At 33.7% G+C, this 12,500-nt stretch overlaps 1 protein-coding gene across 1 annotated transcript in view; it reads right to left on the reverse strand.

Moving 5' to 3' along the window:
* Positions 1–8,660: 8,660 nt before the first annotated feature.
* LOC144959047 (nuclear hormone receptor E75-like) overlaps positions 8,661–12,500 on the reverse strand; it is a 38,256-nt gene continuing 34,416 nt past the window's right edge. Inside the window, exon 10 of the mRNA XM_078891392.1 lies at positions 8,661–11,916. Coding sequence (XP_078747518.1) covers positions 11,534–11,916 — 383 coding nt within the window. The 3' untranslated portion in view covers positions 8,661–11,533. The remainder of the gene's footprint in view (positions 11,917–12,500) is intronic.

Below are 12,500 nucleotides of genomic sequence, written 5' to 3' on the forward strand. Positions count from 1 at the left end.
AATTTGAAAATAAAGAAGAGGACTAAAAAACATTTATAATATCTAGTATTATATTTAAATAATTAATTCAACACTTCTGTGGTTGAATTCAATTAACACATCCACCTATATAATCACATATAATAGGGAGAAATGGTGTGGAAATAATAATAATAATAATAATAAAAATAATAATAATAATTTAATAATAATAATAATAATAATAATAATAATAATAATAATAAAAATAATAATAATAATAATAATAATAATAATAATAATAATAATAATAATAATAATAATAATAATAATAATAATATGGCACATTCTTTGAGATCTTTAATGGTTATTTTTTCATTTTAAAAAATTGTAGTAGGGACGATATTAACGGCCAGGTATTCACGAGAATGAGTAAAGAGCCTTTTCCAAGGACTCAACTATGCGTCGAGCCAGTCTCGAACTCAAGACCTTCCGATCTGAAAGCGAGGTCATACCACTAGATCAGATAGAAAATTACCTTAAATATAACATAGTTTTTAATAAATGAAACTTTATCTCCTTTCTCCTCAACAAAACACAACAACCGAACTTAGCCCAACTTCCCTTAATTTTGACTGATTTACAATGTTTCACTATTTAATCCAACCTGAACATAATGAAACACTTTGAACGATAAGACATATAATCAATTACTTGATATACAAATATCGGTACTGTGCCTACGGTAATTTAGGAGAATAATGCTTTGGCTTTCAATGACAAAAAAAAAATAGATTTTTAAAAGGATATACTGTAGATCCATCTAGGCCACACAAAAAAACGTCACACTTTCTTCATATTATATCGACGGATTGGCATCTAGATAGTCAAAACGATAAAGTTCTATTGTGTGTGCGCACATGATTGAGAGAAAGAGAAGAAGAAGAAGAAGAAGAAGAGGAAGAGAGAGAGAGAGAGAGAGAGAGAGAGAGAGAGAGAGAGTGGGAGAGAGAGTTTGTGTGTGTGAGAGAGAGAAAGAGTAGGAAGAAGTGTTGAATTTATTTGAATAATATAGTTATCATACAATGTTATAACTAGTGTAACTAAAAGACAAATTGCCATATTATTTATGGACAATAAAGATCTATTATTATTATTATTATTATTATTATTATTATTATTTATTATTATTATTATTATTATTATTATTATTATTATTATTATTATTATTATTATATCAACTATGACGTTCGTAAAGTCTCGATTTATACATTAATTTATTCTTTTCTTATCGATTAATATATTATCTATGTATGTATGTATATATTTATCTCTCCAATCGGAACACCTCTGATCCCAGCAATAAAGAGACATTGTGATAGTGGAATCAGTCCCTAAAATGTACAAACAAAGAAGAAGAAAAATCCGTCCCCAGGCAAACTGTTCGGATAATGGAAACATTCGGATTATGGAGTTCCGGATTAAAAGTTGCATCTCTCTCTCTCTCTCTCTCTCTCTCTCTCTCTCTCTCTCTCTCTCTCTCTCTCTCTATATATATATATATATATATATATATATATATATATATATATATATATATATATATATATATATATAAAATATATATATATATAAATATATATATATATATAATATATATATATATATATATATATATATATATATATATATATATATATATATATATATATATATCCATTTTTTTCAAACAAAATAGAGGCCATCTAAATCGATCGAAATATTCTTTACGCCAATCATTTTTTTAACGTTATTTTAAAAATCACTGTATGGTATGATAATTCAGTACGTAGTTATAGTGGCAGACATTGCATTGAGTGGAGCATTGAATTATATTTTATTACAACTTTTTTCTTTTATCATTGAGTATACGGAATGGAATCGACGGTATTGTGATATATTTGGATGAGGATGATGATGATGACTATTTTCCTCTTTAACTAAATAAATAAATGACGAAAAATACTGTTTTTCTCTGAATCATGATAATGAGACGTAGCAGGTTTTAAAAATTAAAGCCACCTCCTCATATTTTGAACTCCCTCAATGAATTCATTTGTTTTGACTTAAATGTTACAAATCAAGTTTAAGATTGAATTTTAAGCATTAGAATCACCTGACTTAATACCGCTTTAAGGTTGTGGGTTACATATCAATTAAACTAAATATATGTCATAAATAAATTAATAAATAAATATTTATCAATAAAATGATAGCGCACATCCAAATAGCATCATAAAAATTACATTTGTTATTTTAATCTATACAATAATCATAATTCGTATATTATATAACATATGACTCATTTCAATTTTATGGCACATCCATTCAAGTAAATCTTTTAAGTATATTATCCATTTTATATAAATATATATATATATAAATATATATATATATATATATATATAATATATATATATATATATGGCTTTTGAATATAAATAATTTGTAATGGCACTAAAAATAATTTCATATGTCATCGTGACCGGGGATGTGTGGTCAAGAAAACCCATAAAATGAATGTGCAAAAAAATCGCTTTTATCCTGCTCTATATTTGTGATTGTCATTCTATGAAAAGGATCAATCGCCTGCTTGATTTATATACGAGCCGCCACTGCGAAGCTTAACTATTAACACAATTGAATTAAATACACGAAGACATGAATTGAATGACATCTGTTGCCATCACAAAAAAAAAACCAAAACGCCATTGAAAGTTGCCATGATTATAAATCCAAACCAGAGAAAAAAATTATAAATCTGATCATGTTTTGACTTTTATACATTCTGATCGAATGGCATATGAAAAGTTCTAGCCAGCATGAAGAATAAAAAGTACTGATTTTCTTTGTTTAGAACCACGATGCCAGCCGTTGATGTGCGACGTGACATCAGACTACTGAATCCAATTGGCACACATTTTTTTTTTTCATTTGCGCCACTACAATAAATCGATTCTGTCAAAATATTATCCTCTTTCATGCGTGTCCAATTTTGATATTTGTGATAAACAGAGATTTTAACTTTTTCCTTACCAATCAATTTCAGTATTTTCCCAAAAATGACGGGCTTACCCAGCAGAAACATTGATTTTTAAAACTCAAACAAGCTCTCTACAAAACAACTATATGTTTTTATTAATTAAACAAAGATCATTCTTCAAAGTTTGTGATATAAAAAAGCAATCTGAATAATAAAAACGCATATTCTGTCGTAACGAATGTGACGATTTTGCTTCAGGTGGTAAAGAGAGGGTTAAATCTGTCATTGACAAAAGTGTTTTGTCAGTAAAATCAATATAAAAAGCTTTTTAAGCGTATTTTTCTGATGTATGCCACCTTACCCCATGCCCCAAAATCGTACAAGTATACAAAAGATCAAATTAATTTCAAAATGTCAGCATTTAAATGCGATTATGAAAACAAGGGATGAGTCAAAACCAATAGTTACACCGTTTCAATGCGTGTCAATAACCATTACTATAATGCCCTTTGTATTAATCTGTCGTTTCATAAAGGGGGAAATCCGAAACGTCAAAACCATTCGTCTTAATGCATATAACTGAAGCTGAAATTCTTCCATATTATTGTCACATAAACTTTATTTTTGGAAATATATTAGGCTGTATGACTATAAATTTATAACTGCACGGGTTTTGGACAAGCGGTTGTATGGATTTGGGGCAAGAGCGTATGAATTTGGGGCGAGGGGATTGGGTCATCTATTTTCGTTTTATTTTTAGCTAGGTCAACTGATAATACCTGCCACGAATTGATGTATTTACATCAAACCAATCCAAAGACGTCAAAGAATTGGATTCAATAGTCTGATGTCACGTCGCCCAGCAACGTCGAGCAGCGTGGTACTAAACAAAGAAAATTGGTATTTTTTATTCTTAATGCTGGCTAGAACTTTTCATATATCATGTGATCAGAATATATAAAAGTCAAAACAAGATCGTATTTATAATGTTTTTATCCTCTGGATACACTTTTATGCTCGTCCGAGAAGTATTTCACAAGGGCGTCCGCCATTGTTCCGATAGTTTAGAGCCAGTTACTAAGTTACCATGCGTCATTACGACGGAAGTGACGCCATGACTGTTGAAGGCTATTGAGTATATCAAATATTGGAAAGTTTAGATGAACCAGTCTGCAGTTAAAACGGTTAGAATTTGAAGTATTAGAAAAGGCGTGGGGATTTGGGGCGACCTCCCCTTCTCTCCTCTATCTGTGAGACTGATCTACTTGTCTGTTTGGCATGTCCTAAAGGTAACTATGGAATTAAGGAATTTTTTCCATCCAGCCCTTTTCGTTGATTGGAAATAGACAGTCAAGGAGATGGGAAATATTATGATTGCTAATCGTAACCATCGCTCGACCCATCAATTCCCTTATCAGTGTGTTAAAATATTGGGATAAATACCGTAGCCTTCGTAAACTCATAGTCTATGACCACAAAAGAAAACAAATCGTGAGTTTTATTCACTAGTTCAACCAATGGGAACATTTGTTCCCTTGAACACTACCTACTAACGACATCTCACTAGGCGGTGCACCCATCTATAAATCTCGTCAAAAGACAAGTCCTAGTTTCAGGCGAAGGCTACGTAGACACTCGGTAGCTGTGATTACCATACATTCAATTGGCATTTGTCTGGGATTTTTTTTGTGATCGCAAGTTCTCTAAATCTAAAAATAATAAAAACTGTACAACATTGAGATACGTACCTAATTGTTTAAATATCAATATCCTGAATACTCGAGTACGTAATCGTTTGGATATCAATATCAAGTATGTACGAGTACGTAATCGTTTGGACATCAATATCATGTATGTACGAATACGTAATCGGTTAGACATCAATATCATGTATTATGTACGAGTACGTTATCGGTTAGACATCAATATCAAGTATGTACGAGTACGTTATCGGTTAGACATCAATATCAAGTATGTATGAGTACTATGTAAAAAGTCACCGGGTTCTTCATCCTATGGCACGTAAGGCGGTTACGGTGTTTGTGATTGGTGATGGTGATCTTCATGATGATATAATAATAAGATGACGACAACGACGATGATGACGATTATTTTGATGATGCTGATAATGATGATGATGATGATGATAATGGTTATTATTATCATTATTATTATTATTATTATTATTATTATTATTATTATATTATATTATTATTATTATATTGTTATTATTATTATTATTATCATTGTTATTATTATTATTATTATTATTATTATTATTATTATTATTATTATTATATTATTATTATTATTATTATTATTATTATTATTATTATCATTATTATTATTATTATCATTATTATTATTATTATATTATTATTATTATTATTATATATTATATTAGTATTAGTATTAGTATTATATTATATTATTATTATTATTATTATTATTATTATTTTATTATTTATTATTATTATTATTATTATTATTATTATTATTATTATTATTATTATTATTATTATTATTATTATTATTATTATTATTATTATTATTATTTTTATTATTATTATTATAGTATTTACACCTATTAGAAGAGGAGTTAGGCAGGGGTGTGTTTTGTCTCCAGATTTATTCAACCTCTATAGTGAAATGATATTGAGAGATATCGAACATAAGAAGGGGGTGTGTATTGGAGGAAAGAATGTAACAAATCTGAGGTATGCAGATGATACGGTTCTACTGGCAGAATCTGAACATGAACTACAAGAATTACTGGATGTTGTAGTCAGGAGTAGTGAAAATATGGGACTGGAACTGAATATATCTAAAACAGAATGTATGACGGTATCTAAAAATAATAACCCACCAGCCTGTGTAATAACAAGCAGAGGACAAACAATACAACAAGTTGAATGTTTCAAATATTTAGTCTTCAATGTAACATCCAATGGAAAATCAGATTGCGAAATAAAGAAAAGAATAGGTATGGCGAAGAATGCATTCAACCAGCTGCATACAATTATGAAAAACAGGAATATTAGCATGAAAACAAAAATCAAAGTCCTGGATTGCTATGTACTGTCTGTGCTGCTATATGGTTGTGAGAGCTGGACCATAAACAAGACCATGGTTAAAAGACTGGAGGCAGTGGAAATGTGGTTTTACAGAAGAATGATGAGGGTGTCATGGATGGAAAGGAAAAGAAATGAAGAAATTTTAGAAATGGCAAACAGAAAAAGATCACTGATAACAAAAATCATCAAACGCCAAATGGAATTTTTAGGACACATTATCCGCCACCCTGGTTTGGAAATACTCGCCTTGACTGGAAAGATGAATGGAAAAAGAATAAGAGGAAGACAAAGAATAACGTATTTGAAAGGGATAAGAACTTGGACAGATGAAGCTGAGAAAGGTGGCGCTGCTTTAATAGAATTGGCAAGAGATAGATCAGCTTGGCGGAAGATGACCTCCGACGTCTGCTTCAGATATGGAACTACATGAGAGAGTATTATTATTATTATCTCTGTTATTATTATTATTATTATTAGTATTAGTATTATTATTATTATTATTATTATTATTATTATTATTATTATTATTATTATAATTATTATTATTAATAACTTTAATATTATTATTATTAAAACAATCCAAATTATATACATACATCAAACAATAAATTTAAATATCATATCTGTACAAATCACCACATAAATCATACATCCCTTGTTCAGTAAATGAATATTGGTTCAGACCTACGTGGACAGAGTTGCAGGTCTGATAGCCTATCACAATAATGGGCCTGATTTCACATTATTGTTCCCATGGACGACATATTGTAATTTTTTCGAGATTTCCATTACAACAATAAGCCCATAGTAATTTGGGTTATCAGACCTGCAAACAAGTGCACGTCGGCTCCGATATAGGATAGTTATTCATTATACCTTTGAGGTGTCTTCATTATACACAGCTACAGGCTCGTAATGAACCGGAATTACAGTCAAAAATTATTTTAAATCACATAAAAGTCATATTATTCGAGCTCACGTTTATTTATTTTTCCTTATTTTTATCAGACCGTATATAAGTGTAGCCATCGTTAACTTATGGCCTGACACTGACCATAAATGACCTCAAATGCCAGTCTTTGGCCACAACAGAAAAGCAAATCGTGAGTTGCATTCAATAGTTCAACCAATGAGACCACTTGTTTCCATGAGCACTACTAACGACAACTCACTAGGCGGTGCAAAAACCAAATAATGACGTCAAAATGCCGGTCTTTTTGGGTTTCAGTGTCAGGCTAAACTTAACGATGGCTACGATATATGTCAGATGTATGCTCGCGTATATTGACAGATTAATCAAGAGGATACTGCACTGCTCTACGCTAGTTGTTGTGGAATGCTTTCCATATATATTTGTTCTTGATATGGCAATCACAGAGATGATTTTTTTTTTTTTTCAGGATAAACTGTGAAAATCTTTGCTTTTCCGAGAAGAAGAGAATTTTCAAACGCATCAAGCAATGCACAAATATCATTTACATATGAGAAACATATTTTCGGGAAAGTTTCAATTTTATCAGACTTTTCTTTCAATTCTATCAAATATTTCTCCAGGAAAATTTTCAATTTTATCAAAAATTTTCTGGACATTTTTCAATTTTATCAAAATTTTCACAGTAGAGTTTAAATTTTATCAACATTTTCCAAGAAGAGTTTCAATTTTATCAAACTTTTCCAGGAAAAAGCTACAATTTCATAAAACGTTTCCAACAAGTGTTTGTCACTTTAAATACTGTATATGACGGCGACGTTGTAACATCCAGCATATGAAAACACAAGCATGTATATGAGAATATTTAATTGATTCATAATTAATATCCATTGTCAATCTTGCCTAGCAGCAGAAATTTGTCTATTCACAGTTTCTATACAACACATGAATGTTTTAAAAGGACAAATGGTAGGCTATCCCATAATGTTTTAAAACATTTGACTTTCTCCCACTTTAAAATTAGTCCAAGCTAAATTTCGTTCAGCACAAAATGTCATAGTTTCATTCTATTTCTTTCAATCTTAAAAACTGACCAATCTTTATATACACAAAATAGGTCTAATACCGACGTGTACATATATACGCAGGTCTGACATCTGAACATATCTTGGGCCTAGTTTAACATTGATGTAATTGACAATTTTTTGCGTCATTTTTTAAAATTTGCTTTACCAAATTGAGCCCATAATGAATTGGGTTATCAGGCCTGCAAATGAGTACACGTCGTCTAATAGATATTTTCATATCGTTCTAACAGGATATGACTTGAATACATCCGTATTTATCTCGGTGGTCGTTGACGCATTCATGATACATTGAACAATGATTATGTTGAATGAAATGTATTCTTTGTGTGAGCAAATAAGATGTAAACTATTTCAACATTTCTCTCAAGAGTTCTCGAGTCAATCGACTTGGTTTCACGGAATAGGAATTGGCTCGAGGCCGGGGAGTCCTCATGTCTAAGGTGTTAGTTGGGGAGGAGCTGGACGAATGTTGTGGACTAGTGGGGAGTGAGTGAGTCACTCGTTGAGAGCTATGATTGAGGGGTCCCGTGTTGATGGTTGGGCAATAGGAATTGTTGTATGGATGGTGGCGTTCTTTTTTATTCAGATTTTGTGAGTTGTTAAAATGATGAGATTGTTGGTAAAGTCGTTGTAGTAGTTGCTGTTGCTGATATAGAGATTGATGTTGATGTTGTTTAGGCTGCATTTGGTTTAGATGAGCTTGATATTGACGATAATTCTGTTGTGGTAGTTGTTGCTGTTGATGCTGGTGGTGGTGGTGTTGATGATTTAGCTGCTCGTGCTGCTGCTGCTGCTGCTGCTGCTGACGATGATGTTGATAATGATGCTGATGAATATTGTAGTTGGCAGGCTCTTCATGGCTACGATGAGGCCATGCTATAAATGACCTGCTTCTACTGGAACAGCCTGAAGAAAAAGAAGCTGACCGTGGAGATAAGGACGATGATATGGACGAGTGTGAAGACGATTGTGATGAAAATGACATGGTTGACTCTGAGAGGGACGATGATGAGGTAGCATCCATTTCTGAGGTCTTGTAGCAATCTTTCTGTTTTCTGTCATAGCTTGAATTCAGAAGTTTTAAATTAGCACCCTTTGTAGTCATATCTAATGCTAAGTTTGTGTCATTAGAATTTGCTTCCAATTCCGAAAAAGACGTAGCATTTTTGTCTTCTTTCGAGGTCAAAGACATATCGAGAGGTAGATTGTCTCCGAGAGATAAGTCTATTTCCTTCATGATGTCTTCGAGGTTGCTGTGCTCTTTGGAAAGAAAAGAGTTTTTCTTTAAGTAGGGTAATGCTTCTCTGCTACCAACAAATACTGGCTGGCGGGCTAGGTTATCCGAATGATGACTTTTCTGCTGATAAGCGTTTTGCTGTTGATGGTAATGAGAAGAAGGATGATTGTATTTTAGAGGATTTTGAATGTTAGCAGCAGTAATTTGGGGGACATCATGGTCTAGGTGGTTTTGACTTGATGATCTGAGGCCATTTTGTAATCTTTGAGGCTTTTCATGAACCATGGCAAGATTTGAAGCTGGAAGTTTTAATGAAGATTTTTGGTAGCCCAAAGGTTTTGAAGGATGACACCTTTCAAAATCGCTAGATGATGATGAGGAGGAGGGCAATGAGGATAAAGGTAGTTGACTATCTCTGCTACATCTCTGGCATTTGTTATTGTAATCATCATAAGAATTTGTGACATGGTTTTTGTTAATGAATTGGTGGGCTGTACCATTTGGGAAACCGTTTTTGTTCATGTAACCTTTTATTTCTTTATAATTCTTACTGTAGTTTTCAGGGGAGTGATTTTTCTGTTTGCTGCTTTCAGAATTCAATTTTGTTGAATTGATTAATTCTGGGTTTGAAGTTGAAGAGCTCATCATGTTGTTGCTATGATACTCAGAAGTTGTGTATGGGTATGGTAGCGATTCATGACTGTACAGCTGTTTTCCTCGCTGCGAGTGTTGCTGTTGCTGGGTTATCAGGGCTGGAATGGATCTTTCTTTTGAGTTTTGAGATGCCGAGGAAGAGGTAGAGGATAAGGAGGAGGAGGATAATATGGAAGGCTGTGAGGAAGAGTTGGAATTAGAGGAGCACTCCATCTTATTTTGAACGTATTACCGTAGAATGTTAACTACGGAACCATTTGGAGAATGTTTCCTGTTGGGATTCATACCGTCATGGCAGGTTGATTTTAAACCAAAACTATTGGCGTTGGTGGCAAAAGAAAATTTGCTTGGCAAAGTATTACTTCTTCGCCTCATTTCAGTATTGTCATTATTGTTGTAATTGTCGGTGCTATTATTGTCGATGGTGATCACATTGTTGTTCTTATTCCTTGAGAAGTCTATAGAAGAAGTAGAAGAAGACGAAGATGGAGAAGAAACTTTAAGGTCTGAAGGCGAGATGCCCACGCTTTTTCTTTTGATGTCGTCGGCTTTGATGTCCTTATAATGACGATGGCCCATCATGGACGAGATGAGAATTTCGATGACTTCATCCTCATTCAGATCAATATTTGAACTGTTTTCTGACGACTTGGTCGACTTACTGCCTTTGTCGCCATCTGAATCTGCAGTTGCTTGGCCTGGATGTGATATTAGGGAGTTGTTCTTGCTTTTCATCTTATTGTTGTTGTCGTCATTGTTTCTATCATTGTTTTTTCCGTTGTTGCTTTTCGTGATGAAATTATGGACACCAGCTGCTTTGACTGGTGATGCATTTGAGGTAACTGCGGGTGTAAGTGAACATTCTTCCTCTGAGGAAAGACATATTACATTTTTATTCGTTTCGTTTGCAACATTATTATAACCACCACTGCTATTATCGTCACCATTACGCAGAGCTGATGTTGAGATTCTGTGATCATCTCCCGAATGTGTCATTTGAAAATGCTCTTCATTATTTCTGTTTTCATTGAACTGATTGCCAAGGCAATGATCCACAACCATCGCCGTTTCTCCTGCTTGTCCCTCATTATTCACACGAGTTGCACTCACTCCTTCAAATTCACTACTTTCACTTCTGTCATTCAAAGGTGAACACGACAGCGAGAGCGAAGAAGACACACAATTGATGACGTCATTTCCTTTCACCCCCCAATGATCGTCGACTTGTTCCAAATTCCCATCTGCGATCGTATTTGGTTCATTTAAATCAATTCTTCTAACACCACGTTCAATATTGCTCTGGCTGATCTTTGAATGTTCCGGATTGCACGTTTTATCATTAGTCGTTAAATCTTTTGTAGAATGTATAGATTCTGAAGGAGAAGAAGAAGAACGTATAGGCTGAGAAAGACATGGCGGTGCTGGCCAATCATCAGCTTTTTGTTTTATGTTCTGGGGGGCCAAAACATCACCAATATCAGCTTGCACGCATTCAATAACATCTTTTTCTTTCGTTCTATCATCACCATTTCCTGAGTCAACCGCAATACTATTATCATCATCATTGATTTATATCTTAATAACTGGACTTCTCGTGGCTTCTACATGTTGAGAGCTTTCAGAATTGTCATCACAATCACCACTACTTTTACTGCTGCTGCCATCTGGAGAAACTGCAGAATTTCTTTGGTGGTTTGAGAAACCTGCAATTTCTGTAAGGTCGCTGATGCTCTTCTGTTCATCAATTGCGCACGCAGTCTTGTCAACACGAGAATCCAAAATGGCGTCCAAGTACGTGGTGGATATTCCTCTCAGCTCCATGATGAGGTCAAACAGCTTGAAGAATAACGATGGGCTTTCGCTGTGGTTGAGAATGACCTGACATTTTAGTGCCATGGTTAACTCAATCGACAAATTTTCCAGATAACGAAGTGTGGTCAGTCCTTCCCGATCTGGAAAAGAAAGAAGAATGAACAATCTAGGATCCATGTCTTTTGGGAATAATGGTATTCTTGTGTTACAATATCTCTCCTACTACTACTACTACTACTACTACTACTACTACTACTACTACTACTACTACTACTACTACTACTGTTACTGCTGCTGCTGCTGCTACTACTACTACTACTACTACTACTACTACTACTACTACTACTACTACTACTACTACTACTACTACTACTACTGCTGCTGCTCCTACTACTACTACTACTACTACCACCACTACTACTATACAACAACTAAAACTACTCCTTTTTCTACAACTACCACAATTACTAATGCTTCTACTACTACTTCCACTATCACCATCCCGCTACTGCCGCCTATGATGAATATCATGACGACGATGATTATGATGCATCTGCTGTCTCCAAAAATTAGCTAGAGAGAGGGAGAGGGGGGGGGGAGAGAGAGAGAGAGAGAGAGAGAGAGAGAGAGAGAGAGAGAGAGAGTGTGTGTGGGTGTGTGTGTGTGTATGTGTGTGTGTGAGACACACAGAGAGAGAGAGAGAGAGAGAGAGAGAGAGAGAGAG

The sequence above is a fragment of the Berghia stephanieae genome, chromosome 13 (genome assembly GCF_034508935.2).
Source record: "Berghia stephanieae isolate SIO BIC M18660-M18661 chromosome 13, UCSD_Bste_1.3, whole genome shotgun sequence".
Classification (NCBI taxonomy): Eukaryota; Metazoa; Mollusca; class Gastropoda; order Nudibranchia; family Aeolidiidae; genus Berghia; species Berghia stephanieae.